Source organism: Podarcis liolepis, assembly GCF_965112155.1.
Source record: "Podarcis liolepis genome assembly, chromosome: 2".
Taxonomy (NCBI): Eukaryota; Metazoa; Chordata; class Lepidosauria; order Squamata; family Lacertidae; genus Podarcis; species Podarcis liolepis.
In genome coordinates, this window is record NC_139555.1 from 28,276,378 (window position 1) to 28,303,624 (window position 27,247).

The 27,247-nt window shown below is 46.4% G+C and overlaps 1 protein-coding gene and 1 long non-coding RNA gene across 2 annotated transcripts; one reads left to right on the top strand and one right to left on the bottom strand.

Annotated features, from left to right (window-relative positions):
• Positions 1-960: 960 nt before the first annotated feature.
• On the top strand, positions 961-8,756 carry GPR142 (G protein-coupled receptor 142). The gene is made up of 4 exons (XM_083490405.1): positions 961-1,003; positions 2,798-3,041; positions 4,599-4,745; positions 7,023-8,756. The coding sequence occupies exons 3-4, from the start codon at positions 4,619-4,621 to the stop codon at positions 7,922-7,924; spliced, it is 1,029 nt and encodes a 342-aa protein (XP_083346531.1). The 5' UTR covers positions 961-1,003; positions 2,798-3,041; positions 4,599-4,618; the 3' UTR covers positions 7,925-8,756.
• A 9,745-nt stretch (positions 8,757-18,501) lies between these two features.
• LOC310700713 lies at positions 18,502-26,729 on the bottom strand. The gene is made up of 2 exons (XR_014522748.1): positions 19,748-26,729; positions 18,502-19,065 (listed from the first exon to the last, which is right to left on the bottom strand). It is a non-coding gene; the product is annotated as an uncharacterized lncRNA (long non-coding RNA).
• Positions 26,730-27,247: the final 518 nt, after the last annotated feature.

Genomic DNA, 27,247 nt, shown 5'->3' on the forward strand with positions numbered 1-27,247 from the left:
CCCAGCTCCTGCCCACCTAGCAGTTCAAAAGCACGTCAAAGTGCAAGTAGATAAATAGGTACCGGTGGGAAGGTAAACGGCGTTTCTGTGCGCTGCTCTGGTTCGCCAGAAGCAGCTTAGTCATGCTGGCCACATGACCCAGAAGCTGAATGCCGGCTCCCTCGGCCAGTAAAGTGAGATGAGCGCCGCAACCTCAGAGTCGGCCACGACTGGACCTAATGGTCAGGGGTCCCTTTACCTTTACCTTTAACTATGTGAGAAGCATCCCAAAACATTGATCGTCTGGCTTGAAAGGGCAAAATCCTGTACACTGACCAGCCAGTTTTGTGAATTACATTTCCCCCTCTTCAGAATGCTTTTCTAAAACTTTGTAATCAAGCCAGCTAAAAGAACGGTCTGCTTCTTAAATCGGTGGTTAGAGAAAGTCACTGTGCTGCTCTCAGCAGTTCTTTTAAGAAATCTTAGAGACATGGTAGTTTGTTACTGATTAAGTTCCGGTTGCTAAAGTTGACCGAGGTGTTACAATACTAATGAATCCTGTAACTTTCCTTGACCTCCTGTTAAACCCTGTTGCCTGTGGAACTGAGCAAATGGGCTGTATTAAATGAATTTCATGGGGTTGTGCCACCCCCTCGGGCTGTTGCATTTACATCCACCATGTTGGAAGGCAGTGGGAAACCCAGAGGCTTCCTGTTGTTCCAAAACTTGATCATATTTTGCTATTCTGAAACAAGGCAGGACAAATGTGGAAGATGAAAAGGGTGGGGGAGGAGAATTACTTCAACAAACCTTTTTTTCTTTCTTTCTGTGATTATAGGAGATTTGATCCCAATTTATCCCACTACCATATTCCCATCTTTTCAGGCTACAAAGCTCCCAAACCCAAGTATTTGCACCACCAGGGTACAAGAGACGTACAGGTTCTCTTGCTTTTTCCTGCTGATCTCTTTGTTGTTGATGAGCTAATTCACCCAGGGAACCCCAGCTGAATGTCAACTGGAAGGTATTTGGCTGTCCAAAACAATACTGGAAGTCTGTTGGTTTTAGGAACTTGTCATGCCTATAAGATTTATTCCACCACCACCAACCTCCTTTCTTGTCTAGTTGCTCACGTGATGGGCATAGACCCATGCCTAAGATCACCCAATCCCGTCTCCTAGCACATAACTGCTAGTCATATGCAAATAGACTTGATCTGGTCTTTGAATCTGGTCTCCTCAGATCAAAAGAGCCGTGACTTGTGTCTTTCATCAAATGAATGGTTTAAAATTGTACTTTGATTCTAACATTCATGGGCAATGCCTTCATCACGACACACCCAAATGCCACAAAACGGTGGCAAGCTTTTGAGTTCTCCAGAACTCTTCATCAGGCAAGAGGCTACACAAAGCAGGGACACAAATAAAAATAAAAAAGCTCCGAAATTAGGCTGGACGTTGTAGTCATGAGGTCAGCTTGGACCAGGACCTCTGCTTTTTTATGTCATTTGATTGCTTGTTTGTATATCCCTACTGAGGATGCTTCTTAGTTGCAGTGTTGACTCTGTGCCACTGAGTCCTTGAGCCAGCAAGGCTGTATCACTTTAGCCAAGAAAAATGTATGGTTTTGTCAACCAAAGCAGGTCCTGGCCAACCAAATGCCAACAGTCTTGCTGCTAATCCATTGGCATTGTAACTGCAACCATCTTCCATTTTACATCCGTCCTATCAATATACACTTTTTATTCCGGGGTGCATTTAATTTTTGTTGTCATATGCAAGTCAACTTGCAAGGATCTTCTGAGTCACTTGAAGAAGTATACCGATTTAGTGTTTCCTTAAAAAAAATTCTATTTTGCCCCTAATTCAGTATGGAGGGATGGATCAAGCCAAATGCTATTTCTTGTGGCTCTTTGCTTCTAAGCATTTTGACAACTAAAAACCTAATGAGTGTTGGTAATCAACAGTGTTTTTCTTTTCTTGCTTCCAACAATACCTAGAAATGTGTCTGCATTTCTATCGGCCCTGATAGTTGCCATGTATCTAATTACAGTGGTACCTCGGGTTAAGTACTTAATTCGTTCTGGAGGTCTGTTCTTAACCTGAAACTGTTCTTAACCTAAAGCACCACTTTAGCTAATGGGGCCTCCTGCTGCTGCCGCGCCACTGGAACACGATTTCTGTTCTTATCCTGAAGCAAAGTTCTTAACCCGAGGTACTATTTCTGGGTTAGTGGAGTCTGTAATCTGAAGCGTATGTAACCTGAAGTGTATGTAACCCGAGGTACCACTGTATGTTGTTCGCAGTCCCCAGAAATAGTGGCTTTCATTGCTTGTAACTTAATGTGCTGTGTACCCTTATACACTCCTCTGCTGCTTTAAGATGAATGTTTCAGACATTTTAGGTAGTATAATCACTTGCTAACTGCTAGGTCCTTGGTAGTGGTTCAATCAGCATATTAGAGTAGATATGTTTAAAAGACAACCAGTTTGTATTAGCCATTTCTCCCACAGCTGGTGAGATTGAGTTTTGATCCCCAGGCACCACAACAAATCTTCCAAAGGCGTATGTGATTTTAAATGGGCTCAACATCCCAGGAATAGCAATTGACAGGCATTTGCTACACATAATAATTTTATTATTCGTACCTTGCTCATCTGACATGGGCTGCCCACATATTTTGCATTCAACACTCAGATCTGAGCCTCTGTTTCTTCCCACATGTAGTTTATACCATGTAACAGGAGCGTGACAAAAAATGCCCTGTGGCCACTCCATCTGTGCTACGCCTGCTCACTTACACTCTCCACTCATTCCAGGTTTGTCTGCATCAAGCACACACCTGCTGCTGCTCCTCCCTCTTTCCGAGTCTCTGGCCGCTCGCTCAGCCTATTTCACAATTTGCCTCTCAGCGCTGGCTCTCAAGAGCAGGCTTACAGGTTTGGTGCACAGAGGAGGAGGAGGAGGAGGAGAAGTAGATGCACCGTTGAACCATCTGATCAGGGAGAAGAAGCCAGAGCAAATACAAGACAGGGGACCAGTTTCTGCGGCACAGGCATCAAGGTAAGATTCCCACCAGCATCCATTGCAAACATCTGCCTCTCTAGTAATGTGGGTTGAGCAGAGTGGCATGATCGACAAGGGGGGTAAGGGGACCCGTGCCCTGGAATTAACCCGAGGTGTGATGTTACCTTGCTCAGTTCCATGAGACCCAAGGGACAGACGGACAGGAGATTCCAGCATATTGTTACAAAATCTGGGTGCCACCCCCACTCTCTGCAAGACTCCAGGGGGTTCCAGGCACTCGCCCAGGATCTGGGTTCCATTGAAGGATTGAGACATGGCAGAGACTGTCTTAGCTTTAAGAAATACAGTGGTACCTCGGGTTAAGTACTTAATCCGTTCCGGAGGTCCGTTCTTAACCTGAAACTGTTCTTAACCTGAAGCACCACTTTAGCTAATGGGGCCTCCTGCTGCCGCCGCGCCATTTCTGTTCTCATCCTGAAGCAAAGTTCTTAACCCGAGGTACTATTTCTGGGTTAGCGGAGTCTGTAACCTGAAGCGTCTGTAACCTGAAGTGTATGTAACCCGAGGTACCACTGTATGGTTTATTCACCTATTTACGCCTTCAGTCTGTATGGAAGGGTCCAGATAACTAGGAAAGGTTGGAATAAGTTATCAGCACCCATTATAAAGGTGTGTGTCCATTATTCATGCTGCTGCTGTCCGTCTGTGTGACTTTATGCCTACCGTTTCAACCAAATATACCTCTACTTAGCTTCTGTCTCAGGGGGGTTTACTAAGCGGATCCCTCATTTTAACTTCCTTCTATTTAACGATCACTTGCTGCCCACACCCTAAGTGGGCATCTTTGCAGGTGCGTAAATCATTGGACCCACTCGTGTCTCTGAGGCTTCAGCAATCCACTGGCCTTGGGTTCTGTCGTGTGATTTCACATGCTTGTGTGTTTGTGCGCCCCCTTCTACCACTTCGTTTTACATGTTTAGATGGCACCCTTCATTCCTTTTGGACGGGAAGGTGGGAAGTGGCTGTCGTGGCATTTCTGAAAAAACCTGTAAAGGTAAAGGGTAAAGGGACCCCTGACCATTAGGTCCAGTCGTGACCGACTCTGGGGTTGCGGCGCTCATCTCGCTTTATTGGCCGAGGGAGCTGGAGTACAGCGCCACCGGCGTCCCTCAAAAACCTGTAGCCAGCTGATAATCTTCAGGAAACAGAAGTCAGCGGCTGATCATACCTGGGTTGGGGGAGAGAAGAGGCATCCAGCTCGTACCTCTCCATATGTTTTCGCCTTGAACAAGACTGCTAGCAGCAGGCCAAGCAAGAGAGCCTCCGTTTATATATTGATACCGATCAGGGTGGTCTGCCACAATCTAGAGATGCACAGAGTACACCAGGAGGTTAAAAACATAATCAACAGTTGCCAAGAGTTGCTGCAACCAATGCTATATCGATCTCTCTGCTTGTACTGTTGTTTTTCGCCCTGTGCTTAGCGAAGGGAGAATTTCAATCAAAGTGTCCCACGCTTTGTGGGAAACTGGGATTATGCAGGCCAAGAGTTGACTGTATTCTTCACCATTTGCTCCTTTGCCTCCCTCCTAGCTGGAAGGTACTAAGGAAAGATGAACATGACCGATGCAACATGGGCAAACAATGCCAGGGACCCAGATGGGGATGGAAAATCGCCTTGTCTTGCTGGCACTGCTGCTGTCATCTATTACGGCATCCTGCTGTGTGTGGGTCTGCCAGGTAAGGAAAAGGATGAGAAGCAAGCCATCTCCGCAGGTGTGTCTGGGAGAAGCTTAAGAGGTACAAAGAACAAGGAGGAAGAGAAGCAGCAATTCAGAGTGAAGGAATTTTTAATTCGCAGTACTTTACTTTGAAAGAAAAGTGGAATTTAAATGTAGTGAAATAAAAATGTGTTTTTCTATTTTTATTAAATAAAAATATGTTTCTAAAAATTTAAATGATATAATCAAAAACACATTGCAACAACTTTTTTTAAAAATGAAACAAATAAAAGCCCACAACAGAATCACAGAGAGAGCTGGTATAATATAAATGCTTCTTGGAAGCAACCTAAAACTTTGATGCCAAGGGGCCAAACAGATGCACTGTTGCAAGTTGTGGAGCCACCACTGAGAAGGACCTGTGTCTGGTACCCATCAACAAAAAGGGAATAAAATTCTGAGACCATGTGGATCATGAGCTCTGGGGTGAGAGAAAGTGGGGAAATTTGGGTGTGGAAATAGCAAGGGCTTTAGGAAATAGTTTAGAGAAGTGTTGGCATAAATGATTTGCAAACAAAATCTGACAATGATCACGATAACCTTAGGAAGTTCAGAACGATGCAAAGCCAAGGGGTCATGTGATGAGAGAGCAGAAAGCAACAAATTTTAAAAAGGCATTTTTTTCCAAGTGAGGGTTTGTTGATACATTGCTGCTTGGTGTGGATTAATTTACCCCTTGTTTACAAAATAAGAAACCTTTTTAATCAAATGCAGCGAGGTTCATTTATAGTGACCCAGCAGTTATCTGTTAGCAGCATTCACACACCATATTGGAAAGCAGGAAATGGAAAATGGTTATGAAATGTCCTATATGAGCAGAAGTCATAAATGCTACTAAGCTTTGTAAATAGAGGAGTGCCGAGTTCTCACAGAATTCATTAAGTAAAAAAAATGGGACGCTGTAATGAGAATGAAACCCATTTCAATGCAAATAAATTTTAAAAACCCATTTCAATGCAAATAAATTTTAAAAAAAGTTGTGCCAGTGGTTGGAAATAAATATAGATAGCAAATTGGGATGTTGTGCCAAAACTCAACCACGGTGTAACAGCCTTGCTACAGTGAGAATTGGTGGGGATTTCTTTTATGCTGCACAAAGTGGGGGTGTTCGTTGACGGCACCAAGTTCTCTGAAATTCTAAATTATAATCTGCATGAATGTCACTTAATTCTCAAACTTTGGGATACTTTGCCAAGGCACAACTCACAAGAGACCCATCTCTTTGTCTGTGGCCAACTGCATCAATAGGACATTTCCCACCCCCTGTGTTGTAAAGGGGACACATTTTTTGAGCTAAAAAAAATTGCAGCTTGCTGTGACATACCTTCAGGAAACGAAGAAAATATATATATAAGTGATTGGCTTGGGAAAGGAAAGCTTATTTAGGACAAATAGATGGTCCCCTTATGTAAAGCAGAGTATTATTTTTTAGAGCCAATCACTAGAGGGAGCCATGAGCTCATGTAGATAAGACAATCCAGGACATGCTACTGGTTTGGACAGTTCAGCAAGTGCAGCTCTGTGAATCTGTGCTGGGGAAAAGTAGACCGGAGGCCCTGAAAGAGAATCAGGGGGTATGAAGGAGAATCTGATTTGTACTGTGGAGGGGAGAAGGTTCAGAGCCAGGCCCAAATTGAGGTACACATGCTTCCCCAATATAAATAAGAAGACTTTGGATCTCGATGGGATAGGGACCTCCACTGCTTAACAGAGAAAGTTGCCTTATACTGAGTTAGACCACTGGCCCACCTGGCAGCTTAGTGTGGTCCACTTCAACTGGCAATGCCTCTCCTGGGTTTCCAACAGAGGACATTCCCCACCCTTGATGGAGTCGCCAGGGATGGAACATGGGAGCTTCAGCTTGCAAAGCAGATGCTCTGCTACTGAGTTATGGCCTGGAGAAACATTGGGCACATTGAGGAAAGCTGGGGAAGGAATGCGCAAAAGGTCACCCAATGGGTTTCATGGCTGAGTGGGGATTTTGAACCCAGGGCTTCCCGACAGCCACACTGCCTGTCTTTAGCAGAGTCATTCTGTTTGGAACTACCACCACATTTCCATTTCTCTTTTTTTTAATTTGTAAAACTGAGTTTAGAATCAAGTGGATTTGCAGATGGAAGCTATTGGTTATGTTCCTGTGCCTTGCTTGTGGTTGTTGTTGCTGCTGTTGTTGTTGTTGTTTTCTGTGACGATCTCCCACCTGTTCTGACTCGCTTGCCTCTTTTCCTCGTTTCAGTGAACATTTTGGCTGCCGTTGCGCTGACCCGCCTGGCTGCCCGCACCAAGAAGTCCTCCTACTGGTACCTCCTGGCCCTCACGGCATCCGACATTATGACCCAGGTCTTTGTCGTCTTTGCGGGCTTCATTGTGCAGGCGGCCATCTTGGGCCGCGAGGTTCCAGGCGCCTTCACCCTCACCATCAATGTACTGCAGTTCACAGCCAACCATGCCTCCATCTGGGTGACTGTCCTGCTCACTGTGGACCGTTACGTGGCCCTCTGCCACCCGCTGCAGTACAGGGCTGTGTCTTACCCAGGGCGCACCCGGAAGATCATTGGCACCGTCTTTGCAATATCGTTGGCCACCGGAATCCCCTTCTACGGGTGGCTGGATGTTTGGCATGATGCCTACCCACCCACCACCATGGACAAGATCCTGAAATGGCTTCACTGCTTCCTCATCTACTTCATCCCCTGTAGTATTTTCCTGGTGACAAATTCTGTGATCATCTACAAGCTCAAGCACTCGGGCTGGCCCCACCGGCGCCTCAGCAAGACCACAGCCATACTGCTGGCTGTCACCACCGTCTTCATCATCCTCTGGGCTCCACGGACCATTGTCATGATCTACCACCTCTACGTGGCCTCCGTCAGACAGAACTGGGAAGTCCACCTCGCAATGGACGTTGCCAACATGGTGGCCATGCTCAACACCTCCCTCAACTTCTTCCTCTACTGCTTTGTCAGCAAGACTTTCCGGCGCACTGTCTGTGAGGTGCTGGCGTCTATCCGGCTCCCATGCACCCAATCGCCAAGGAAGAATGGCCCCTCGGATCCGGCCCTGAAACCCCTGGGGGTCTTAGATGGGACCATTCTAGGAGGAGCATCTCCCTTCTGCAACCAGCTCCAACATTGCTGAAAGTTTCCACAGCCCAACAGCTCACTGGGACAGATTAGGCTTGGCGTCCTGGCATGACTCTGAATCTAGAGCATTAGATGACAACACAGGAGGGTCTACTAGACATGGATGCATATGTGTGCATGCATATCTATATATGTATGCTTGCATATATGTATTCTGTGTATCTGTGCATGGAGATAGGGTGTGCGTGAGAAAGAGAGAGAGAGAGAGAGATTTCATGTGCAGAGAGATACAGTCATACCTCGGGTTAAATATGCTTCATGTTGAGCGCGTTTGAGTTGCGCTCCGCGGCAACCCGGAAGTAACGGAGCACGTTACTTCCGGGTTTCGCCGCTCACACATGCACAGACACTCAAAATGATGTCACACGCATGTGCAGAAGTGGCGAAAAGCGACGCGTGCATGCGCAGACATGCCATCGCTAGTTACGTTTGCTTCTGGATGCGAACGGGGCTCCAGAAAGGATTCCGTTCGCATCCCGAGGTACCACTGTAACCATTTACAAAGTAGGAGCGTTTCCACAGTGTGCATATATCCACATGGGGAGCTGGTCATCTGTAATATCCCAACTAATGGGATGTAAGAGGACAGGTCATTGCTGTTTTTGACCACACCACGAGTCAACATGCTCCCATGACAAAAATCAAAGGGAGGAGGCAACTAGGAGCCACTCAGGGCTCATCTATACTGTTGTTTATTGTGGATCGCAAGCTTCCTGTACCTCCACACAGGTCAATTCTGAGTCCAGAGCGACTGTCTACTAGCTCCATATGGTACTCCGGCTGAGACCTTACCTGCCTACGTCCCATCTTGTCAGAGTGGTACATGCTCTAGTTATCTCCCGCTTGGACTACTGCAATGCACTCTATGTGGGGCTACCTTTGAAGGTGACTCAGAAACTACAACTAATCCGAAATGTGGAAGCTAGACTGGTGACTGGGAGTGGCCGCCAAGACCATATAACACCGGCCCTAAAGGATCTTCATTGTCTACCATTAAATTTCTGAGCACTATTGGTACTGACCTTTAAAGCCCTAAATGGCTTCTGCCCAGTATACCTGAAGGAACATCTCCACCCTCATCGTTCAGCCTGGACACTGAGATCCAGCACCGAGGGCCTTCTGGCGGTTCCCTCACTGCGAGGAGAGGTTACAGGGAACCAGGCAGAGGGCCTTCTCAGTAGTGGTGCCCTCCCATCAGATATTTAGGAAATAAACAACTATCTGACTTTTAGAAGACATATGAAGGCCGGGATGTTTTTAATATTTGATGTTTTACTGTGTTTTTAATATTCTGTTGGGAGCTACCCAGAGTGGCTGGGGCAACCCAGTCAGATGGGTGGCATATAAATAATAAAATTATTATTAGTAGTAGTAGTAGTAGTAGTAGTAGTATTTTTCCATTGTCCATTTGGCATTCTCCTCCAAATCACTGCCTTGCCGCACTTTCCCCTTCCTCAATCTGGACTTTCCCATACCAGGGATACTCAAAAAGAGAGGGTTTGAAAAAACAGAGAACTAATGGAGGCACAGAAACTTTACTATCCACATTAAACAACAGTATGGATCAGCCTTCTGTTTGCTCTGATTGTCTCTCCACACACACAGTAAGAGGTACCACACAGGGATATTTTAAGCTGCTGCCCTGTGTGCCGGTTTGGTGTCACGAGTAGCCAGTCCGTTGATCTCGAACACGGGTTCAAATCCCCACAAAGGCCACTGAACCAGTCACTGTCCCTCAGCCCTTACCTACCTCACAGGATTGTGATGAGGAATAAGGGGAATAACTAGCTGCCACCTCGGCTGCCCTGAGAGCCTTTAAAGAAACTCTGAAAGGTTTCGAATTTCATCCAATGAATAAAAACATGGCTTCATCCTGACATAACTCTTCTATCTTGGCTCAGGTTTGTTTGGCTGGGAAGAGGGAGTAATTCGTCCTCCTTTTATGCTGTAAAGGTGAAGGGCCCCCTGACCATTAGGTCCAGTCGTGGGCAACTCTGGGGTTGCGCCGCTCATCTCGCTCTATGGGCCGAGGGAGCCGGTGTACAGCTTCCGGGTCATGTGGCCAGCATGACTAAGCCGCTTCTGGCGAACCAGAGCAGCACACAGAAACGCTGTTTACCTTCCCACCGGAGCGGTACCTATTTATCTACTTGCACTTTGGCGTGCTTTCGAACTGTTAGGTTGGCAGGAGCAGGGACCGAGCAACTGGAGCTCACCCTGTCGTGGGGATTCGAACCGCCAACCTTCTGATCAGCAAGTCCTAGGCTCTGTGGTTTAACCCACCTGCAACCCTTCCTTTTATGTTGAGGACTTGCAAATATCCTCGGTTTTGTTGCTCAGCACTAATGTTGTCACAGATCCTACCCAATGGTGGGTCACGGAATCTACACAGATATAGGATGGCATTCAACTAAGTTTTACTAAGAGAAATTAATTAGTCATGTTCATACATTTCAATAGGTCTGCTATAGGTATTGCTTAGTTGAATACCACCCATAATCGGCCCAACACTCCTAACTGATGCTGTATGGGGGAAATGGGGCAGGAGTACATTTCCCCAGTGACAAAATATTGCATGCTAAAAGAGTTAAAATAATGTGATACCCCCGTCACAGAAGTGCTGTCAGTTTCTGGGCTGGGTGGGTGGTATTTGGAGCCCAGTCGAACTCCCCATTCTACTTTATCCCTTTTTCATACCAGCCCTGGTCCACTACCAAGACACAGCATTTTTTTATTCTGGAGACAGAACTCAGCATCTGACCAGAGTGAAAAACCAGGGAGCTGAAAGGTGAGCAATGAGCTCAGTCAATGCCCGAGCCTGCAAAATCCATTCCACGTTTTCAAGATTACAGGCACGCTTCTCCTCGCACCCCACCCCCTTGCTTTTTGCTCCCATAATATTTGCCTTTGGGTGGGTTTCTCTCCCTCTCTGAAAAGCTCCTTTCACACCAGTCCTGAGTGCTCCTCAAACCTGGCTGCATACCAAGTCGCTGGAGGCTGTAACACAGCCTGGGAGAAAAACTGGCTGTATCCTGCCATGCTCATCATCAGCTCATGCTCTCTCACACAAGATGCATTTATTTCAGCTCCAAACATCACATCTGTGTGTGTATATACATATATATATAGACACACACACATATGCATTCACACACATTTGTATATGGATGTGCAAAGCAGAAACACAAATGTATGTGGTCCATTCAAAGGCGGTTCCACCACAGGTTGAAGGTGCTTGACTGATGGCTTAGCTGAAGACACTGTAAAAAGGTAAAGGGACCCCTGACCGTTAGGTCCAATCGTAGATGACTCTGGGGTTGTGGCGCTCATCTCGCTTTACTGGCCGAGGGAGCCAGCGTACAGCTTCCAGGTCATGTAGCCAGCATGACTAAGCCGCTTCTAGCGAACCAGAGCAGCGCACGGAAACGCCGTTTACCTTCCCGCCGGAGCGGTACCTATTTATCTACTTGTACTTTGACGTGCTTTCGAACTGCTAGGTTGGCAGGAGCAGGGACCCAGCAACAGGAGCTCACCCTGTTGCGGGGATTCGAACCGCCGACCTTCTGATCGGCAAGTCCTAGGCTCAGTGGTTTAACCCACAGCGCCACATGTGTCCCTCGAAGACACTGTGAATCCTCCTTATATCCCAGCATGGCCCAGTCTTCTCACTGAGGCGATAAACTTAGGTCTGGACCACTTCAGGGTCTTGCCACACTTTCCCCTCCCTCAATCTGGACTTTCCCATACCAGGGATACTCAAAAAGGAGAGGGTATCCCTTGTTGTTGATGATGATGATGATGCTTATTAATCGCCTTCCACATGCACATTTCAAGGTAGCGGTTTCCAACCACATATTGAAGTATAGCTGAATCAGACCAGTATATGTGGAAGATACAATGCTAATCATGCACACATTATAAAAACAAAACAAAAAACTGGATCTGAACAGCCCATTTGAGATACAAAGTCCCTACCTGGAAGCACCCTTAAAATACTTGGGTTTTTTAAATACACATTAAACATCAGCAGTCAATATTCTCTCTCCCATCACAAGAGGGCAGAAGAGACAGGGTCAAGAAAGGAGCGGATAGAAATAGACTTGAGAAAAACTATACTGATTTTAAAGACATTTGACATTTTTTCCACAAGCCCTAGGGGTTTTTTATTTGCAGTTTTTTTAAGAGGGGGAGAGCAGGATAGAAACTACTTTCCCCATTAAGGGTGTTTCCTTCGGGCCTGGCTGCTCAATATAGATGTAAAAACCTAGGCTGGATCTAGACAAATAAAAAAATGTGTTTCAGGAAAACGTGTTGTAAACTTCAAAATGGGAAATCACATTGGCAAAAGACGGGACTCTGCAGCGCCTTCTGGTGCCACAGTGTTATAACGCATATAAAATGCTTTTTCTTTAGTAATGTAGCTGTGTCCTTAATCACACCTTTAATGAAAATAAACAACAGAGAAGCCTGCAAGGATTGTACTGTATTGATTTGTGTGCCTTTCTTTGAATGTACAATTGTAATATGCAGTCAGTCACCTGATTGTCAAGGGACTTAGATCTCACAGTCCCTGGTGAATAGGCTCAGCTGAAGAAATGGCTGAATGCTCCTAACTGAGTCAATTTTTCTAGCAGTGTAGTTATGATCCTGTGGTTTTAGCTGGGTGTGCTTTCACCAGAAGGCTATTTTAGTAGCTCCCATCACGCAATGTTTTTTAAAAACAAAATCAAAAAATGAAAAGAAAGCTTACATTTTATGGGAAACATTTAGGCTACCCCCTCCCTTGTTTCTTTGCTTTTTTAAAAATAGAAACTACTTTTTTCAGAGACAATTTGTGTTACAACAGAGTGTTAGAACTGGAGAGAAAGGATCTTTCCAAAGATTACTTCAGCACTTCCACTCATGTCAGTGAAACATATTCACATGCTTGTATTTAGTTTTTTATTACAGTGGTACCTCGGGTTACATACGCTTCAGGTTACAGACTCCGCCCAGAAATACTACCTCAGGTTAAGAACTTTGCTTCAGGATGAGAACAGAAATTGCGCTCCGGTGGCGCAGCAGCAGCAGGAGGCCCCATTAGCTAAAGTAGTGCTTCAAGTTAAGAACAGTTTCAGGTTAAGTATGGACCTCCGGAATGAATTAAGTACTTAACCCCAGGTACCACTGTATTTCACATTGATGACTTCTTGTTGTTTAGTCGCATCCGACTCTTTGTGACCCCATGGACCAGAGCACGCCAGGCACTCCTGTCTTCCACTGCCTCCCACAGTTTGGTCAAACTCATGTTGGTAGCTTTGAGAACACTGTCCAGCCATCCTGTCCTCTGTCGTCCCCGTCTCCTTGTGCCCTCCGTCTTTCCCAACATCAGGGTCTTTTCCAGGGAGCCTTCTCTTCTCATGAGGTGGCCAAAGTACTGGAGCCTCAGCTTCAGGATCTGTCACATTTACTTACACATGTTATATAATCTTACATTCCACTAGCAGCACAGCAAAGCTTTAGGATACCAAAATGCTTTCTCAGCAGGCCATTTAAGAAAAGCATCACCCAGGTTTTAATATTTGCTTTAGAGGTACCTGTAAAGTAGCGCAAAACAATAAGTATCCATAAACGAAGCATGGTAAGTAGCCAATAGCTGCAGGAGCAAGAGACACTGGATGGAAGTGTGTGGTTCTGCAAACTGCGAGTGCCCTTGATAAGAGAGAGAAAACTGCATTTTCTCAGCAGCATTTTCTCTGTTCTCTTTACAGGGCAGTTCTGTACATTTCTGCCCAGACGGAAGTCCCACTGTCCCACTGATTTCACAGGGCTTACTCCTAGCTCGAGGGACGCGGGTGGCGCTGTGGGTAGAACCTCAGTTCTGATCATATGGTCAGCGGTTCGAATCCCCGCGGCGGGGTGAGCTCCCGTCGTTTGGTCCCAGCTCCTGCCCACCTAGCAGTTCGAAAGCACTCTTAAGTGCAAGTAGATAAATAGGTACCGCTTTATAGCGGGAAGGTAAACAGCGTTTCCGTGTGTTGCGCTGGTGCTGGCTCGCCAGAGCAGCTTCGTCACGCTGGCCACGTGACCCGGAAGTGTCTTCGGACGGCGCCGGCTCACAGCCTCTAGAGCAAGATGAGCACGCAACCCTAGAGTCGGACACGACTGGCCCGTACGGGCAGGGGTACCTTTACCTTTACTCCTAGCTCAGTTGATATAGGATTGCAGGCAATGAGAGGCTTATTCGTGGCCTGTGAATTTGTATCACTGCTCTCTGCACTAAATAAATAAATGAGTGAGTGGGTGCGAGTGCAATCATATACACAGTGCTTCTTTCGTGGGGGGGCGCAGGGGTATGCATACCCCTAAACATTTTGTGAATCTTTGTACTTTTGTCCATTTACTCTATTTATTTTCCCCCATTGGAACTATAAAATGGTGGTTTTTTGGAGTCAAAATGAGAGTACCCCAAAACATTTTATAAGAAAAAAGCACTGCGTATACATATCTGTTAGTTGCTTTGAGAGGCGGTGGCTCGACAAAGCGGGATTTCAAATAGAAATAAATAAAACAATAAAAAATAGCAGTTCAAAAGCATACCAATGCAAGTAGATAAATAAAACAATATAAACACAATCGCAGAGGAAAAGATACATCTAGATCTCCCCATAGCAAATGAGCAGCTGATGGCGGTACATTTTTTAAAGACGTCATCCCAAAAGGCCCTGAGAGGCAGATGGTCCGGAAATGGAGACATTTTGTGAAAATCTCCGATACTGGACACAGCATCTTTATCAGAAAACTCTCTGCCTCGGAGGGCATTTTGGAATGGCTGCTCTTATTGCACAATGACACCTCTGTGCTTTAAAACACGTTTTGTTTCTTCTGGCTGCTGTTACCATCTTTGGCAGGTTTTAAATGGCCGCTTGCCAAAAGTAGCTGCCTTTGCTCAAATTCCAGGCACAGATCCAGAGGCCGATTGCTGTCCTTTAGCTAACTGGGCAGCTTTGACAGGTGAGCAGTGGGATGTTGTAGGGCTGGAAAGCAAAGTCAATGGCGTGCTTCAAGAAAACCACTTGCTATGGGCCCAGTGCAGCTCATGCATTCAAGTTCTTCACAGCTTCCAGTTTACATCACCCTCATAAACATGCCACCCTGTTCCCAAGCGCTGAATCTGGATTTACCATTTCCACATGGTGCTTTATTATATTACTTAGCCACTGCTTTTTTTCTATTAAAAAAAGTTTAGGGGTACTCTCATTTTGACTCAAGAAAATCACCATTTAGCAGTTCAAATTGGGGAAAATAAATACAGTAAATGGACAAAAGTACAAAGAACATGCATTATCTCATATTACATAGCTGGCAGCTGGCAGTAAATTCCATGTTGGCGTGAGGTTGTGTACACTAACATCTTCCCAATTCCTCTGCTTGCTGTTGGTGAAAGATAGTAATTTTCCTACTCATATTGAAATACTGCCCCTCAATGAGGTCAAATTTTCATCAATAAAACACCCCACATCCACATTCCACACTGCTTCACACATTAAACGCTCGCTTCTGTCTGAGACTCAGGAAACACCGGGAAAGGAAATGAAGCCGCCATCGGAGGTGGTAACAACGGAACTGACGATTCACTTTGCTAGAGAAGAAACTAAAAATTGTAACATTTTTAGTTTCTTCTCCCGTTAGATTCACAAAATGTTTAGGGGTATGTGTGCCCCTGCTTCCCCCCAGAAAAAAGGCACCGTACTTAGCAGATTTTTCCATGGAAATGGTAAATCTGAATTGAATGGGAAGAGAAGATGAGAGAGCATTTTTGATGAGGACATTGTGTGGTCGCTGCAAAAAAACCCCCAAAAGTTTGCATGCATGAGCAGCGCCAGTTTTGCAATAAACTGCTGTGTGACAGCCTCCTATATCAACTCATATGCATTATGTGAGACTTTCTTAGGCTTCTTTCAATAAGGGATGCTGCCTTGAATTAAGGTATCTATTTTGGTAGCCTGGGAGAGAATACAGACATTTTGATTGGCACTGCAGTAGGAAAAAGAATTCAGTGTCATTCGAAATCATGCCGTCTGATATACAGGAAACTTCCTCCAATGGATCACCAGCTTTGATCCATCAATCTGACTGCATTGTCCACAGTGACGGGCAGCAGTTCTCCGGGATCTCAGAAAAAGATCTCTTCCAGCCCTACTTAGAGATGCCAAGGGGTAGACCATGGGTCAGCAAACTAAGGCCCACAGGTGGAGGAAGGGAGCTGGGCTTTGATTGGTGCCAGCCAATCCGAAGCCTCACCACCCGCACACTGAGACGTGGCCCAGACTCGCCACCCGCCCGCCAGCCTCTCTGTCCATGGCTGCGTTGTGGGCATCGTGACTGGTGCATCATGGGGCTTCGGCTGGAGCTTGGTGCGCCTGCTGGTCCCACATCTGGCGCCTGGGAAAGCTGGCCCAGAAAAGAGGCGCCGCCATTGCCACCGGCTCCCAACCTCAGGCAGAGCGGAGGAGGAGGTAGGAAAGCAGGGGGAGGGGAGGGGGGAGAGATAGAAGCCCCCCTCCACCGCGTGCAGTCTGGCCCACCACAAGGTCTGAGAGACGTTGAACCGGCCCCCTCCTTAAAAAGTTTGCCGACCCCTGGGGTAGACCTTTGCATGGTCATCTTATAACATAGGGTGGGCCAAATAGAGAGAACAATGTGTCTTCTTTTCATTCATTGGTGTTGGGAGCAAGTTATGCAAGTTGGAGTTCACTCTTTATGAGCAAGAACCCAATCTGTACAGACTTGGCAGAGTTTCAGGCCTAATTGACACAGCAGCTCATCCTCAGTATACCGGTATATTGCCCCATGGATTAGTTGCTGAAACTGGGGAAAAACCCCACCTCCCCACAGCTGTCTAGGTCCTGTCCTCCCCAGGGTTTCCCCCAAGCAATCAGAGACTGTGCCTTTGTGAAGCTAATTTCTCCTCCACCCTTTTCATGCCTCTTCTGATTTTGGGAGACCAGGTGCGGAGCTTGTCGCAGCAGGAGAGGGAGACTCCCGTGACTCTTCACCACCCGGACTCATCTCTGCTTCTTGGCCTCCCTCCTCTCCTGCTTCAGCTTCTGCCTCTGATTTTGGACCTCTCTCTGCCACAGACTCCCCTAGCTCACTAAGCCCTGTTACCTCTTTGAATAGCACGTGCTGATGAGAGGGGCACTTTCTAGATGTACTCACCTGTTTGCTATTGAAAGCACAATGCTGCCCTAGCTAGAATTTCTGATCCAGCATAGAAAGGCTTGGTGTATTGCGTTTTATAGTCTTCCAAAGCAACTACTCTATTCCAAACTTAAAAATGGAAAACATGATGCCGGTGGTTAACAGACTCTCTCAAGGCAAATCTCAAAAAATATTGTATAAACACCGACAACTGGGAAACACAGGCCTGTAAGCGCTCCAATTGGAGAATAGCCTTTACCAAAGGTGTAATGGGCTTTGAAGACGCTCAAATTGAGGACAAAAGGGAGAAACGTGCTGAGAGGAATGTATGCTTGGCAAACCCTCACAGTGGTCAACTCCTGCCCAGAAACCTAGGTCCCTACTGTGGAAGGACGTGTGGATCCAGAATTGGCCTCCACAGTCACTTACGGACTCCCTGTTAAGACCGGGTTCATGGAAGACAATCTTACTCGGCTACGAGTGATTGCCAAAGAAGAAGAAGAAGATAACTCTTCAGCTTCTGACACCTCCACCTCCCAGACTTTCTCTTTTCTTTATGACCTCTCATTGTCTTCCCACCGCCAATCCCCAGGCTCAGAGCTGTCTTCTCTTGGGGGTTCCCCAGCTGGGTCCTCCCGTCATTCCTCTGTGTCCAACCGATCCATGACATCTGGTGCCTATTGCCTGCTTAATCTGCTCGCTGATACTCTTTTCATCCTTCAAAGTGGAGGAGGCTGGCAGACAAGGTCGCTTTCGCTGTTAGACTGGGGTTTTTTGTGTGTGTGCTTTTTAAGAAAAAGACCTGAGTTAATAGGGTTGGTGTAACGCTCCTTCCCCCACCTCAATCCTCCAAGAAGCTCTCAAGTCATTAGGGGCTGATTGGATTCACTTGGCAAACACAGACAAAGGTCTGGCTGTTGTTGACTGTGCGTAAAGTGTCCATCTGACTTCATCTGCTCTGTTTGAACAAAGGATTTCCTGTTGGTGTGCTGATGTGTCCTTGGGCACCAGTGGCGTAGCGTAGGGGGTGCAGGGGGGCCGGCCGCACCGGGCGCAACATCTGGGGGGTGCGCTTGCACTCGCAGCTCTCTGCCCCTACCTGGCTCACTCGGGTTAGGGGGCGCAAATTACTTGCCTTGCCCCGGGTGCTGACAACCCACACTACACCACTGTTGGGCACTGCTGGCTGGGTTGAATGGTTATGCTCCCAGGGTTCTCTCTCCCCCTTCCCAAAATATGAACACATAATGTTGGTGGAAGATGGCAGCTACTATAGCTGGGGAAGATGTTGTGCCTGTGTGTGCATGCAAACTCACACAACTACACACACATGCATACACACTGTATTTGCTCAAAGCAGGTGGAGCCTAATTCAGAGAACGTGCCGTCTGTAAAAAAATACGCCACATTTTATTTATTTACACAGTATTAGAGCCGACCTTTTCACAAATCCTTTTTTCAATGTAATAAAAGACAACATAAAAACGCAATAAGACTTTAAAAACAATCAACGCACAAAGCTGAACAGCAGCAGAATAATCGGAAGTGGTACAGTTCAGAATTCTACCAACTCTGTCGTTTACCTGCTCATTCCGTATTAAAGCTGTTATAAGAATTTAAAGTCTCAGATATATAAATTAAATGTACAAGGCAAACACGTACATAAACATATAAACCACATGTCTGAAACAGTACAGGAAGACAGTCCTGAAACCATTTTGACTCTCCCAAACTGACCATATGCTTCTCTGCAAGGAGGGAGGAAAAAACCTCCCCATTGTCTCTGTGCTCACAAATCCTGCCTTAAGGGCACATTTAAGGAGTGAATAGGGTGAGCCTATGACCTGGCTCAGGAATTAAGTATTTATCATTACAAAAGAATGGCCAGGCTGCCCGGGTGATCCAATCAGTGACCATTGACAGGTTTTTTGCCAGACAGGATTTTGCTGGAGACTGTTGTAAATAAAAATATGCCCTTTTCCCTTATGGGGTATCCAAGAGCCCATATAGAGTCCTTACATAGGTTCCCTATTGGTAGGAGAAAATAACAGAGGCCAACCAGAGAATATTGAGAAGCAAAGCAGCTAGTAAGCCTGATCTTTATTGATCTGTTGCAACAGGGTGCTCCCCTCACTCGCAGGAAAGGCGGAGGACCCCCAAAATTGCTGTGCAAGGGCTTATAAAGACTTTTGAAATTCCCATCCTCTAGATCAAGACCACCCCCAGAAACATTATGCGTACATCACAGAAGGGGTGTAACCTAAGACCACGCCTCAGATACATCCCACCTACATCACAGAAATTTTAATGTTGTTTTTCTCCTGTCATAGTTTATCTCCTGTCTGGCAAGTTACTTGATTGGATTGCCTGGGGAGCCTGGCCATTCTTTTGTAGTGGTAAAATACTTATTTCCTGGGCCAGGTCACAGGCTCACACCTTATTCAAACAGACATATCCTTGAGACAGGATTTGTGAGGAAAGAGACAATGGGGAGGCTTTTCCAGTTTAACCTTGCAGAGAAAGGATTTGGTCAGTTTAGGAATCAAAATGGTTCCAGGTTGGTCCTCCTGTGTTGATCTATGTATGTGCAGTTATGAACATTACCATATATCTAAGACCATAAAATTCCTATCACAAGACCACCTCTTTCTGTGATGTATGCATGATGTACTGGGGGTGGTGGTCTTGGGCTACACCCCTTCTGTGATGTATGTATGATATTTCTGGGGGTGGTCCTGAGTTTGAAGGTGGGCAATTTCAAAAGTTTATATAGTGGCTGGCACCACCTTTGTTCCGGGTTCCTCCTCTTTCCTGCTTGTGGTGAGTGAGGACCCTGTTGCAGCAGTTTAATAAAGATCAAGCTTAATAGCTGCTTTGCTTCTCAATATTCTCTGGTTGGCTTCTGTTATTTTCTCCTACCGATAGGGAACCCACTTAAGGACTCTATACGTGCTCCGGAATACCCCATAAGGGAAAAGGGCAGATTTTCTTTACAACAAAGCCGATTTAAGAAAGGGATTCACACGCAAACGATCTACTTTGCACAGGTACATAGTGTTCTCAGCCCGTTAACAAACAAACAAAACTCACATTTTACTGCTTCCAAGGTTTAGCCACACAGCCCACTGTGCATTAGTAAATGGGGAAGCTGAACTGCCTTGTGCTACGCTGACGAAGGACCGCAAAGTGATGGCACACACAATGGATCCTTTTTGCTCTTTCTCTGGAAGATCTATGCCATCGGCAACACTGCGGCACAAACTGCATTGGCAGAACCAGCCGATAAAGGCCCCGCATTGCCCTATTCACAGCTTACATATATGGGGCATTTCGACAGATTGTGTTTGTTTTTAAGATGCTGCAAGACTCTTCCTTATTCTTTGCTGTAACAGACCACCATGGCTACTTTGCTGGACATGCAGGGCAGAGTATGTCCCTGGCAAAATCTGCTTTGCCCCCGGGACATCCTACCCCAGCCTCCACCCGTGCTGTCATTCTCATTCCTTGCTGGGATCAAACACACACCAGCATGGGTTGCCCCGGGCGATAAGCTCAGGATGAGAGTTCCTGTCCGCTCAAAAGAATGAGTAACATTCTCCGCTTGTCAGAGAGCAAAGGAAGGGCATCATTCACACCCCTCTCCTGTTGCATCTGGCTGCCACCTCCTCTGCCAGAGACCAATGTCAAACAGAACATAGCTGGCAAGCCACAAGCTGTCTGTCACTGTGACATAGAGTTGCCACGCAGCAGAAAGAAATAAGGAAAACAGCCTGACCACCTCTCCCACTTTGGAATCCATTGTCAGGAAAGCAAGAAGCAAGGCCATCGCTAACACCATGGCATTTGCTGTCTGGTTTTTAGCTGAGCCCCTTAGTGTAGCCTTTGCCAACCTAATGACTGCCAGAAAAATGCAACCTATACGTATCTAGACTTTGAGATTAGACCACTGAAGAAGCCCGGAAAACTATCTTGGGAGTGTGCTACCTGCAAGCCCCACTTAAAGGGCCCCATCGGGGGCGAACAGCGGCCTTTTGATTACTTGGACTGCCAGGGCGAAACAGATGCAAAACGCCGGCACCCTGTCTCTATCTACAACTCTGCTAGGATCTCTTGGTATTTTGAATACCACCAAACTTACCTTTTGTTGGTATCTTCATGAACTTATCTAAAAGACTGAGTTAAGCATTTGAAAAATCTATTGAAAACAGACATTATAAGTTCATTTTAGGTTGGGTAGTTCGCAAGTCTTTGTGGCTTTATTTAATGTTATGTATTTTTCTCAGAAGGTTGATAAAGTATGTATAATTATTGTTCTGTGTATATTAATCGCCAACGTGTTGCATGAGTCGCACTGCAACCTAATGACTGCCAGCTGTTTTGGACTACAATTCCCATCAGCCCTGGCCCAGGCAATAGGTTCACAGCGGCTGCCTTAATGAATGAACAGCATTGACTGGGTCTCCCATCCTCACCCTGTATCCATCACGCCCCCTCCACTACTGCCCTGGGACTTTCTTACAGTCCATCAAAGATCGTGGAGATCTGCTCCACTAGCTCTACCAGCAGAACACTTTGTGGGCCCCACATAGATACAAGAAATTTTGATTTCAGTAGATTTATTATTTGTTTGTTGGATTTATTCTTACTTGTTAGTGAGCTGGGGGAGATCAGCTGCATGGGCTCATTTCCTTACCTCCTTCCTTCTCAATGTTCCTGACTATAATTTAGGTTCATAATTTAGGTCATGATTTAGGTTCATAATTTAGAGGGGGTGTCCTGAGGCTAAGGGACAGTGACCCAGCCTGGTGAGCAGCAGCTGAGACTCAGAAACAACCACATGAAATTTGGCTGTGTACAATTTAAAAAAGAGCCCAATTATCCTCCTTCTTTCCCATCACAAACTTTTCCTCCACGCACTCACCCAGCCATGTACAAGCCTGTTGCGCAGGTCTCACCAGCTCATGTCAGGTTAGCTTTGTTCCCTTCAAGAGGGAGGGTGCCAATTGGGTGAGAAAGAACTCAATGCTTGGCTGTCTCTCATGTGGTTATGATTTTCATGTGCACACACTTCAGCCACATGGGATAGTGGCTTTCAAATGATGGGCTGTAAACAGCACGTAGCCTCCATTAAATGAGAACAACAGAGAGCGAAAGAGAATGCTTTTCCGTGTCTCCTGCATGCTCCCTACGCCTGTACATGTGTCTGAGTACTTTCAGGATCTGAGAACAACATACCCTCCAACTGCCCCAATATTCCCAAGATGGTCCTGTAAATTCCCCCAAGCCATCACGGCTTCTGACTTGATCCCAGAATGTCCCGATTTCCCCCACCAGTGGATGGAGGCTATGGAAGCAGCTCCTGGGGTGGCAGCAGTATTGGGAAGGAGGCGAAGGCAGAAGAGTTAGCTTCATAATCCGCAATGATACATTGGGCAATAGATATCGGTCATAAATATAGTCATGGAAGCATGGGGACTATTGTAGAATATGGATATAAAAATTTTAGCATGTTATGGTCTAAGAGAAAATTATATGAAAATGATATATTGATGGTATCTAACACCGAGTAAATTGGCAAAAAATGTATAAATCTAAATCAAATAAGTGTTGGAGGTGAGGGTCCCACGCCTTGCCAAGCCCAGATGCTGCAATGAACATAAAAAGTGTGGCCCAGGTTTCTCTTTCTTTCATGGAACCCTGATAGCTGGAAATTTGGCAGGTGAAGCTTTTTTCTGGCATAGCAATAAATCATGAGAAGTGTTAATTAAACAGGTAGGTAGTCTAATGGCAGGCTGCTGTTGAATCCCGAATGAAAAACCTACGGCTCTCCAATGTTAGTAGACTACAAACTTACATCATCCGATCACGCCTGACCATTTGCCATGCAGACTGCGGTTGAGCCACACATCTCACAATTTGGTTAACAGTCCCACAACCTTGTGTTACAGGGACAGAAACTGGAAAAGTGGGTGTCAGTGCTTAGCAAGGCTAGTTTCTCTCATGTCTCTGGTTCAGTCAACAGAGCAGTTATAGCAAGTATTTGTTCTGTTATCTTAAGCCTTAGGACCTGCCAGGAAGTCCCCCTCATGCCTAAGTATTTATTCTGTAGCTATGACAAGGTCAGCTCTCAGCTTTAGGGCCTCTGACGCCAAGCAGCCCGGAAACAGGGGCCTCTGGATAGAGATGGTTTTAGACCAACAGGAATTTACAACAGCTCCTTCTCAGACTTTGCAGCTGGGAAAGGCCAGCTCTCACCCTGATTTATGGCCAGATTACCAATTCTTTCATTTGATTGGATTGCTTCTATTGTTTAGGTGGGAAAAGGAAACACAGAAGACAGAACAGCCTTCACTAGAGCAGGGTTTCCCAAACAGTCTCCGGCTGTTGTTACCATCATCCCTAGCTAGCAGGACCAGTGGCCAGGGATGATGGGAAATGTAGTCCAAAAAAAACACAGCTGGGGACCCAAATTTGGGAAAACCTGCTCTAGTGAAGGGCTGGCGAATCTGTAGCTTTTCAGATGTTGTTGGATGCCATCAGCCCCAGCCAGCATGTCCAATGGTCAGGCATGATGGGAGTTATAGTCCAGCAACAGCTGGTCAGAAAGAGGGGCAGCTACAGGTCCTACAGAACAATGGGTGGAAATGGTAAGATTACGGCTAAACATTGAAATAAATGTCCCAAAGATAATTATTATGATTATGATTACTGTATTTATACCCCGCCCATCTGGCTGGGTTTCCCCAGCCACTCTAGGCGGCTTCCAACTGAATATTAAAAACAATGCAGCATTAGACATTAAAAAGAGAGAGCTGTTCATTAGTGGATCGGAATGTCTTGGGAAGGTGGGCAGACTCTCCTTCTTTGAAAGCATTTAAGCCACGCATGTCCAAAGTCCGTTTCGGGGGCCTAATCCGGCCTGCCGGTCAGTTTAATCCGGCCTCTGTGGCAGTTTATTCCTAACTTTGGGGTAAAATCATAAAAAAAACACTCAACAACTTCAATCCTAAAAAAGGATAATTTTGGTCAGCCCTCACGGCCCTTCACTTCATCAAATCTGGCCCTCTTTGAAAAAAGTTTAGACACCACAGGTTTAAGCAGAGGCTGGGCAAACACCTGCAGTTCAGCCTTCCCTGACCAGGTCCCTTGTAGATATTTAGGGGGCCTTTTACAATTTTAAGCAAATATCTAGGGCTTTGGGGGGGGGGGTTGTCTGGATTTTTGCCTCTGGAAATATGGCAACTCTACCACAATACCTTATCAGAATAGACTCTGCTTATGTTCGCAGGCTGCCGATTGTATGAAACATATTTTATTACACTGTGGGCTATATAAACAAGCCAGGAACCAATTAATTAATCCCTTATTGGCGAATTTACCTGGAAACGCTGATATCATCTGTCAGGTATCTCCTTGGAGATAAGATAAATGATATAACTGTGGCAAAAAAAATTCTCTCGGAGGTGATAAGAATTAGAAATCAGCATGTTCTGGATAAAACACAGTGACTGGCTAGAAATGCCTTTCCTGTATTTCAAAATCGTTTTCTGTGGGTCTTTGGACCGTAATGAAGATTGTGTGTGTTCCAGAGCAGATTTGGGGAGGGGGGGCCTTGTGGGGAAGAAGAGAAGTGGGGGGAGTCCTGTTGTGCTAGCTTCTGCTAGCCCAGCAAGCTGCTTGAATATATAGCCCTAGGATTCTATGATGCCATTTCCAACGGGCTCGTTAAAAAATGCATGCGGCTCCATCACAAAGCACCCAGTCTCCAGCTCTTGCTTTGCAGAGCTCCTGGGCCTGCCTGAAGGAGAAAGGGAAGGTCACCGAGTCTCCACCAGCCACATCGAAGCACTCAATAATTAATGGTGTCTCTGTTTGCTTCGGCTGCCATTTCCTGAGTGGCTGAAAAATTGCTGCTGATAGGAAAGGCTATCTGACCAGGAGATGTGCCGCCTGACCTTGGCACGACCTCTAGCCCACCATTGAGTTGCTGAAGCACTCCGGAAAGTTGGTTCCACCAGATGCCTTTCGAGAAGAACGCTAAAGCTTCATCAGAGGCACTGGTCATTTTGCAGCTCCTGTTCAAGATTGCAGAAAGCAATTAACCCATCACCTGGGAATATCCACAAGGAGTATCGGGGCCTTTGATTTTGCGGTAACAGCCTAGCATGGCTACCTCTTCATATTTTCTGGCATAGGAGCCAGTTCCAGAGGGCCGAGGTCCCTTTGTGTGCCCCCCCCCCCAAATAGTTGAATATTCAAATGTTGTGTAAGTGCCGCATCTTGTGATTATGTGGGGTGGGGTTGACCTGGTCCCCCAATATTTTATTCAAGTTGGCACCCGTTTTCAGGAGTGCCTAAGAAACCAGCTTTGCAGCACTTGTTCCCTGAGACTCCCCAGGCATTCTTTGCTAGTTTTGGAAAGCGGTGTTTTGAAAACCCCTTTCATTTCCATAAATGTACATCCCTCATGATTTTTAGATTAAATGTTTCAGCTAGCATTCCAGGGCATCTGACAACCATGTTGTTGCTAGTGCTGAGGACATACAGTTTCTATTTTGAGTGTTTTGGGTTGTGATGGAGTGGTTTATAGATTTTTGTTGCTGTGCATTTATTTAGCCACCGTGACCATTTGAAAAGGTACATTAAAAAAAAACCACACACACAAATAAATGCAAATGCGGGGAAAGCGACAACAACAAAAAGTGCTTTTACTGTAATAAACATGCCCTAAGGTAGGGTGGCCATATCCCCTGAGGTAAAAATCCAGACCAAATATATATATATATGCCGAGCTTCAGCCTTTTGGGAGATCAATTGCTCAACCACCGGCCATCTGCTGCCACCGACGTCCACGCCAAAGCCCAAAACACAGCCAGAATTGCCCATGCACATATTTTTTTCTAAACCCCACCCCTGCAAACCCTGGATATTTGCTTAAATTGTAAAAAATACCCCTGGATAGGCATGTAGCCCCCCAAAAGAGGACATGTCCGGGATGTATGGCAACCCTACCCTAAGGGGGGAGGGGACACAACTGAGGGGGAAATTGCATATTATGCCAAATGCATAGGGCAGAGTTCACCTAAGGATTCTTGTCAGCAGATGTCCTGCACAAGAGCTTCTGCTTGCACAACAAGGCTTCCTCCCACCCCCATGAACCCCCCAAAAAATGGTTCAGAGGGATCAGAACCCCACAGAACAGTGTGTGGGGTGTCATTCCATCTGGTACGCTTGCCCATATTAGATGTGCGCCATTGTGTGATGGAGAATGGCACGCTTAATGTACAACTACACGTCTTGGTGATTCTTTTCTTCATTTCAAAGGTGCTGGGGTGACAGGTTCTCATAAGGCCTAATCCTTCCTTCCTCAACTGCAATCCCAATGAGAATCTCACACACAGATACACAAGGCTTGGGGGGGGGGAGTGCTCATGGGTAGGGGATGTGCTTCTCATCAGGATCGTGGCCTATAATTAAACAAGGAAAGATGGGAGCTGCGTGGCACACAGCTGGCCAATTTGCACTTTGGACTCTTCCTTTTGTGAAGTTTCTAGGCTGAGGTTCAGAATTTCCAGGTACCGTATTTTTCGTCCTATAGGGCGCACCGGCCCATAGGACGCACCTCGGGGTTTTTTTGGGGGGGGTGAATTAAAACAAATTATTTCCCCCCCAGCTGCGGCTGACGCCCCAAGCCTTGCGCACACCTGCCCGAAGCATGGGGTGCCCTCCGGAGGGCGCCCCGTGCTTCGGTCTGCAGGCTGCCGCCCCAAGCCTCGCGCACCTGGCGGGACCTCCCGCCGGGCGCGCAAGGCTTGCGGACACCTGCCCGAAGCATGGGGCACCCTCCGGAGGGCTCCCTGTGCTTCGGGCTGCAGGCTGCTGCCCGCAAGCCTTGTGAGCCCGCGGGAACTCCCGCCGGGCTTGCAAGGCTTACGGATAGCTTCCTGAAGCCCTGAGAGCGAGAGGGGTCGGTGCGCACCGATGCCTCTCGCACTTCAGGCTTCAGCGAAAGCCTGCATTGGCCCCATAGGACGCACACACATTTCCCCTTCATTTTTGGAGGGGGAAAAGTGCGTCCTATGGGGCGAAAAATATGGTATGTGTTTGAACATTTTCCCGCCTTTGTCCTGGCACC